The sequence below is a fragment of the Cyprinodon tularosa genome, unplaced genomic scaffold (assembly GCF_016077235.1).
Source record: "Cyprinodon tularosa strain WSP-4 unplaced genomic scaffold, ASM1607723v1 ctg199, whole genome shotgun sequence".
NCBI classification, from domain to species: domain Eukaryota; kingdom Metazoa; phylum Chordata; class Actinopteri; order Cyprinodontiformes; family Cyprinodontidae; genus Cyprinodon; species Cyprinodon tularosa.
In genome coordinates this window covers 2,015,862-2,023,648 of record NW_024038729.1, presented here as the reverse complement: position 1 = coordinate 2,023,648, position 7,787 = coordinate 2,015,862, and the positions used below count along the sequence as shown (strand labels likewise).

Genomic DNA, 7,787 nt, shown 5'->3' with positions numbered 1-7,787 from the left:
AACATAATCGTTCTTTCCTCCGCCTTCCATCGCTTTATGCCTCACATTTATCCTGATAAAATACACTAAATTGTGTGTTTTGAATTAATTGTGGACCTAGTTAAAGAGGAATGGATATTTTAGTAAAGGGGCGTTGAAAGCGGACATGTACAGAGCTGAGTGTTTGTGGAGCTGCAGGCCTGGGACAGCAGCAGCAGGGAGGAAGCTAAAGGCTAGCTCAAGGCTAGCAGCTAACAGGCCTAATCCCCGGATGAAACTATCATGGCCGCCACTCGCTGAGCTGTCAAGCTCCCCACAAAAGAAAAAAAAAGGTAAAGAAAAAAAAAAAACACCCGAGACAACTCTTTATTCTGAATTTAATCCCACCCGACTGCTTTTCACGGACTAATAACTCGACGCCGCGTGAAACCGCGATAGTTTGCGGGAAGTTTATCGTCGCGCTTTGTGCTCCCTAAGTTATTTGGTCTTTGTAAGCTCCTCTTAAGCGTCACGTTAATTCAAACCGCTCCGTTTCTAACAGATAACCACCTCAGATGCGTGTTCGGATATAAACCGAGAGGCTGAGGCGCTCACGTTTCCTCTAACTTTACATCTATGGTTGTAATGCAAGTCTTTATCGCTTTGTTGTGGTTAAGTTTAACTAAACAATAGACTAACACCCCCCCCCCCCCTCGTCTGTTTGTGCTCCGTCGTTTTAAGTCTTGTTTTCTTGTATTGCTTTGCTTGTGAGATAAATAACAGTTTTATGGTGCATTTATTTTAATAAAGTGGTTTCTAATCCTGCAGGTGGAGATATAGCTGTTTGTTTTACTGCTATAGTTGCTGAGGAATGTCCTTGTTTGTAGTAATGTGACAGCCTTATGTCCACACAGCAGCATTTAAAACCTGGGCAAAGCCACAAGTGGACTTGTTTAAAAGAAAGAGAAAAAAAAAATGAAGGAAATGCTGTGTTTTTATATGGCTGTTAATTATGAACCTGCTTTTTAAATGTATCATCCTTCTTAGTGTCATTATAACAAAAGTAAACGGCATTAAATGTGTTTTTACATTTAAGTAATGCTGTGTTTTTAACTTTTCTGCTGCAGAAACAAGAAGAAACATGGATATTTGCACAGCCACCTCCACAGGCCACGCAAAACGGCGTGTCAACAAGAAGAATAGAAGCTGGCAGAGACAGCTCCACCTCAGGAAAACTGTCGTTCAGCCCCCAGCTATGCAAAGCCAAGATAAGAATGGACCAAAGAAGATAGTGAAGAAGTGGGAGAGAACCAGCGTTTGGCCCCCATCAAAGGAGCCCCCCCAGGAAGCCCGGCTGACAAATGACGGGGGAAGTACCCTCAGGTTCCCCTGCTCTCAATGCGAGGACAAATCGGAATATGCACCCAAAGATTTGGTGAGACACTTTGTGGAAAAACACAGAGGGAGTCTTCCAGTTTTCCCCTGTCAGATGTGCACCTTTAGTGCCCATGAATTCTCCTTGCTCCAGGTTCATCTTCTAAGCCACAAGGACACTTTTTCCAGCTGCAGCATGTGCAACGACAACGTTCAGCGCACATGGCCTGAGTATAGTGCACATTTGACCATGTACCACTGCTCCGAAGGCAAGTATTCATGCGAAACTTGCAAAACATTCTCCACATGTGACTTTCGGGGGTTTCTAGAGCACATATATAAACATAATTTCAACGTTGAAGAAGTGGTTGTGGATAGTTCGCTGCAAAGAAACGACAAAAGTCGCCTTCCAGCCTCTCAGACTCAGTGTTGTCAGTTCTGCAGCTTTGAGGCTTCTGAGAAGTGGCTGATTAACAAGCACATTAAGACGTCCCATGTTTGCCAGAATGCCAATCAGACGAAAGACGCGAGGCAAGTTTGTACCGTGGCGATGAAACCAAATGATCCAATCCCGAGAGTAAAGACGAGGTTGACGAGAAGTGCAGTGAGGAACACGTGCTGGCTGACACAGGACTACATTTCTTTCCCTGGAAAAGAGTTTCTGGATAAATACTGCCACCTATCTGATCCGCAAACCACATTGGAAGAGACACAGCAGTTTTTGATGCAATCTGTTGCCGGGGAAACCGACGACCAGAAGTGGACCAAAGCTCTCAAATCCGTTCTGTCGAGCGTTCCTCAGAAAAACTCAGAAAACGGCATCACGCCAAACACGTCGGATCTGGCTGTCCTCACAGTCAAAAACAAGATAACAGTGGCCCAGAATGGCGCTGCTTATCCTAAAAGGTTGAAAATGACCTCCACGGATAAGGAAGCCGCCTGTACCGACAGCGCTGATGGCAGCTCTCTGTGTGCAGGTAGCCAGAATGGATTTGATCTCAATGTAAAAAATCAGGCTGAAATGAAACCCTGCAATGACTTCTCATCGTGTGGCACTGGAAAACAGGAAAACAGAGAGAACCATGAAGTAAAGACCCATTTAGAAATCCAGGAAAACGGGCAAGAACTGGAAAAACCTGTCGAGATCGAGGGGATCTTCACCTCGAGTGATTTAAAGTTAGCAAACGAGAGTGAAGAGAAGACATCTGTAGGTAGAGCCTCAGCGAAAAGGAAGACGCAAAAACGTCGATGCAGAAGAAAGGCTCGATTTAGAAAAGTGCAAAGAAAATCACAAGGGGAGGCCTTAAAGATAGTCATAAAGAAGAATCAGGTGAAGGGGAAGCAGTGGGTGTCTCAAAGCTCTTTGTCTCCCAAGGAAGAAGTGGAGTTAGGTCACAATTTGGAGCTACCTAATCCTCACCTGGTGGAAAAAGTCCAACCGATGCACCATCCTGACCAAAACTGCATAGATGTTTCCCTGGCAGCGTCTCCTCACGTGTCTAAGAAAAGTGAAAACTGTGAATCTTTTCAGCGCAAGGGGGCTGAAGATGTTACTGAAAACCAATGTGACCCGCTTGTATACGTTCCGTCAATACATAAAGAGACTGAGGAAAACGTGGAGAAGTCGGGGGATTTCACTGACCTAAACGGGTCTGGTGAGGAGACGCGCCGCTTAAAACTAGTGGCTCCATCATTGACTGAAGAGGGGACGCCTAAAGATCTACAGCTGCAGAAATCGCTTCAGAAGGATGATCCTAAAGTGACGGAGAAGAAGAGTCCTAATGCTGTCCTCCTGCATGGTAAGATGGTCAATTGTTTTTCCTACACAGTAGACATGATTTGAGAAAATTACAGTTTCAACCTGCCAACAATGTATTTTTTTCTGTAAGTTTCTTCTGGTTTTTAATCCCTTCATCATAAGGATAGTAAGGCAGTGCTATCCCAGTTAAATTTCTCTGATTTGGATATTTGGGTTCATGAAGAAAACATTAAAATCATATATTAAATTTGTCAGATTGAGAGTTGAGCTATGCAATTTAGAATATCCTAAACAATAAACTGTAAAAACAATAAAAAAAATGGTGTTAACACGGCCCTCTAAAAGCATTAATACCCACTGTTTTTATATATGTCATCAGACGAATAAAACCTCCAATATGTTATTGATGTTTTATGATGGCTTAAAAGCGTAACAATCAGTGTAGGTGGTCGGATTTATTTTTTATTTCAAAGTAAAAATCTAAATACTTTGGGCGAGCTTTAGTTATGTGGGTTAAGACTTTTTCAGGCGAACATTTACTCGTTGTTGCACCCTGAAGTTTTTCAGGGTTAACCCGGTTAGTTGGCTAGAAGTCTGTAAAGGTTGAATGCTGTCTAGTCTTATGCTACGTTCACACCTAAAGCAGCAGGAGCAGCTAGTTTACATGCAAAGTTATTGGTGGATGTGCATCAGGGCGCAGCAAAACGTCCTGCAAACGCAGCAGCTAGAGTTGGAATAATTGAACTTTTGCTGCTCAACGCGCCACATCAACCAATCAGAGAAGCTGATCTGGGAGCTTGCAGGGAGACAAACACAGCGCTGCTGATGCAGAGCGCTATGATCACTCCTCTGAAATTTTTAATTAACACCTAAATTAACTTAAAATGCAAAAATCTTCCAGCAAAACATGTTCGCTTTTATGATCCTGGTGCCTGCAGTTTGGATTACGTACATGAAAACAGCCTTCTAGCCACCCCGGCCAACCGCGAAGAGGTGACCGCGACAGCGAAATAATATTTAAAGGAAGGATGGTAATCTGGATGAACTGACTGCACAGATGAAGTTTTCAGGTGGACTTTCTCACTGAAAAACATATTAAAACATTTGTTTACACACCGATCACAGCAAATATAGCTGCCATTGTTACAGGCTAAGAAGGAGAGGGTAGCTCCGCTCAACGCGCACCAGACCCACTTTTCCACAAAGCAGCAAAGATGCTTCAGCCGCGCGCCAGAACTAAACTTGCACGTGCTCTCGCTGCTTGCGGTGTGAACATAGTCATTTCAGCTGCAATGATGCCTTCTATTGTCTCAAAACAGCTGTTTATATTGTTAATAGGGGTGGAACGATTCACAAAATCCACGGTTCGGTTCACGGTTTCGTGTTCATGGTTTTCGGTTCGGTATATGTTGATTGTTAGCCTGACATGTTGGTCGTGTTGCTGTTAGCATAAACAAAACGTGTTGCTCAATGCTTGCACACTGTTTTTATCCACAACTTTCTTTCCGCCGTCATCGTAGGTCACTCTAAATGCAAAGTGGTCCCATACAGCAGACCTATAAAGTGCTGCTGGCGCGTCTTCCAACTCCTGTTCTTTCCTGCTCGCCATACCCACACAATTCTCCACAACAACTGATTTTTTTCTGCTACACCCGGCTACGCTGCTTCGCTTCTTCTTCTTGTTTACTACTGGTGGTTGGCTTTGGTCGCAGTACCGCCACCTTCTGCTCTGGAGTGTACACGCTTCGCCTATGAGAAAAAGGAGCAGCGCATGAACCAAACGCAACACACGCAAATCGAACCGAGACAGTCGAACCGAACGGTTCGGACGGTTTTCATAAACCGTTCCATCCCTAATTGTTAGAATTGTAATAACTTGTTGTTGAGGAGCTTTTCTTAAAAAAAAAAAAAATAAATAAAATTATTGAATTTGGGCTCTACCAGTTCCTACTCAGACTAATATGTCAGGCTGGATGGGCTATTTTAGGTTATATCTCTACCAGCGTTGTCTGTTGGCTTTATTCTCATTGAGATCTAATGAAAACTAATCTAGAACATTAATTTCATAGAATCCCTCTTGAATTTATTACGAGTTTGTTTCAAAAGAGGAATGTTATTTGATCTAGCAAACTATTCCTCATAAGACGGCATCCTGGATGTTTTTAATGTTTCCCATGGAACAAATGAAAGTTGCAGGAGGAGGCTGCTGCACCACATGATGATGTTTACACCTGATGTAAACCATTCCTGCCTCCATAGTTCTGCTGGATGAAGAACCACCACTCCAGTGTCAAATATTTATTTTTTTTAGCCGTTTTTTTTTTTTTTCAGTTAGTCCTGTATTGAGTTTGATGTGACTATTAATCATATATATCCCCAAGCCTGATGCTGCCTCCGCCATACTCTAAAATCCATGCCTACTTTGAGGTTGTACAGAATGCAAGAGTTTTAATTTTTTATAAATGTTTTTTGTTACAGGAACGTTGCATTCTGTACATTCCTGCCATGAAGCAGAGCAGCAGGATCAGACTGATGAAGGGTTAAGAAACGTCGAGGCGTCAGCAGATCTCATCAGCAGCATCCGGTCTTGTCAAAGTAAGACGAGCGTAGACGAGTCCTCACCAGCTGAGAGACGTCAGTGGCGGCAGGTCCCAAAGCACCAGCCCAGAACCTTGAAGTTAGTCGCCATAAATCCCTCCCAGGCGGTAAAGCGTCCGGCTGGAGACCAGCCGGTCGTGGTGCTGAACCACCCAGATGCCGACATCCCGCAGGTGGCCCGCATCATGGAGGTGGTGAACAAGTACAGGGAGGTGCGGAAAGTCCTGCTCTCCCGCCGGACCCTGATGGCTCTCTCTGCTGCGAGCGGCGAGGCTTCGGAGACGGACGTCCTGATCGAAGATCAGGGGGAGAACTCTGTACAGGAGAGGTTCCCCCTGAGGCTGAAATTCCGCCGACTGAGCAGGAAGAAGTACGAAGTTGTGGGCTTGGCCTCCCCCGGCAGGGAAGCCTCCGGAAAGTTCTCCTGCTGGTTCTGCGGCCGAGTCTTCACGAGCCAGGAGCAGATGATGGTCCACCGGCAGCGGCATCTGATGGAGTGGAAGAAGCCAAACTGTGAAAAGTCTTAAACGTCACGCACACTGGATGGAAAAAAAATAATCTGGAAAAAAAAAATGTTATAGACTTTTATTAGGTCTTATGATTTGTTGATTTATTTGTATAAATTGCTGAGGCTTCCTGGAAGGTTTACATTCTCAGGGTAAATAGTTACCTTTTGTTTCTCTTCCAGTACGGCTCAATATAAAATGTTTTGATCAGTAATTATTCGTTGGGTGTGAACAATTGTTTTTCTTTGTCTTGTCTCCAAGGCTTTATTTAAGATGATTTAGGTACACTGTCATGTGGAATATTTTATATAAAAGAAAAACACTGTAATCTGTTAATTTGCCATACCAACTGTTCCTCGGAGCAGGTTACGTACGGGTAGGCTCTGCAGTGTGGTAGCTGTCATATTTATGTTATTGGAGGCAGAGAGCTGTAAGTTACTCATATACCAAATATGTGTATAAAAAAAAAAAAAAAAAAAAAAAAGTACAATAAGCTGTTTTATCCGACATTTATTTATCCTGCTTAGATTTAGTCTTTTTAATGCTTCTTTTATGCATTATTTTTGGACATCAAAGGAATCATTGTATTTCTAAATTCTTTTGTATAAACTTTAAATCTTGTTCAGAAAATATATTATTTACTGTGAGAGTTCTATATTTGACATGCATGTATGATGTGGATGTTAATATCCCTGATAGTGAGACTATTTTTACTTTTTTTCCTGATGTCAAATTTGACAAAAACAAAAGATTTATCAAATTAGATGATTTTTTTTTTTTCCTCAGAGGATTTGAGGTTTCATTGCTTTGGACTTGAAATGATGCTAATCATTGAATTGCACTATAAAAGGTGGATTTATTTTTTTGTCCCCTGTTACCTCACCTTATTGGGCCTTAGCCTTTGACAATCTCAAATCGGTGTCCTGCTGTGACCTCTAGGTTTCCCTAATGTAGCCACTCCCCCTTTTTAAATGGGAAATGTGTGCAAAGATCCCCTTTTTCAGAGGGTCATCAATGATTAAGAAATAAAGTTGTACATAGTCCTGCTAGAGGTACTGTAGAAAGAAAAATGAACCTGAGAATACTCACCAAGTGCCTGGTAATTACTATGCAATAAATCTGCATGGGCGTGATAGCATTACTTATTGAATAATTAACGAAACGTGCTTTTGTTTCCCGTTTTTGAATGATGAAATAAGAAATTTTTATTTAAACAAAAATGTACAATCATTGTTAAAATAAAAAGTCAACCTTCTCCTTTCCTGCAGCAACACTGTGTCATTCCTCAATATCGATGGATTGTTTCCTGACTGAGAATTTAACAAAAATCCTAATAAAATATGAGTTAAAAAGTCTCCTGAGTCTGTGACGCTTTGCTTCTGTGTGGCCAGCTGCTCAACTCACAGGACCTCAACTGAACAAAGAAGGAAGCTGACGTTTAGAGATGGGTTGTAAACTCGTCTTACTTCCTCCTAGTTGTAGACAACACCTGCGCTCAACACATTCTGACTGCATATCCTTATTTAGTCATTTGCATTATTTAAAAGAACGCCATGAAACATCTGTTGCATATAACAGTTTATGGTCTGATA

General features: G+C 42.4%; 1 protein-coding gene across 3 annotated transcripts; it reads left to right on the top strand.

The window, feature by feature from the left end:
• On the top strand, nt 1-7,550 carry LOC119782909 (zinc finger protein 518A). 3 transcript variants are annotated; one of them, XM_038284114.1, is made up of 3 exons: nt 1-311; nt 1,086-3,131; nt 5,570-7,550. In XM_038284114.1, exons 1-3 carry the CDS (start codon nt 146-148, stop codon nt 6,214-6,216), a joined length of 2,859 nt encoding a protein of 952 aa, XP_038140042.1. In that variant the 5' UTR covers nt 1-145; the 3' UTR covers nt 6,217-7,550. The 3 variants fall into 3 exon arrangements, with proteins under 3 accessions (XP_038140042.1, XP_038140043.1, XP_038140044.1); XM_038284115.1 differs by having other exon boundaries at nt 181-310; nt 1,083-3,131; XM_038284116.1 differs by lacking the exon at nt 1-311 and adding an exon at nt 332-597.
• Nucleotides 7,551-7,787: the final 237 nt, after the last annotated feature.

Bases quoted from the DNA above. Each gene is read 5' to 3' on its own strand.
- LOC119782909 (XM_038284114.1), top strand. From the start codon at position 146: ATGTACAGAGCTGAGTGTTTGTGGAGCTGCAGGCCTGGGACAGCAGCA. The intron at 312-1,085 runs GTAAAGAAAAAA...TTTCTGCTGCAG, and splicing joins CCCACAAAAGAAAAAAAAAG to AAACAAGAAGAAACATGGAT. The intron at 3,132-5,569 runs GTAAGATGGTCA...TTTTTGTTACAG, and splicing joins TAATGCTGTCCTCCTGCATG to GAACGTTGCATTCTGTACAT.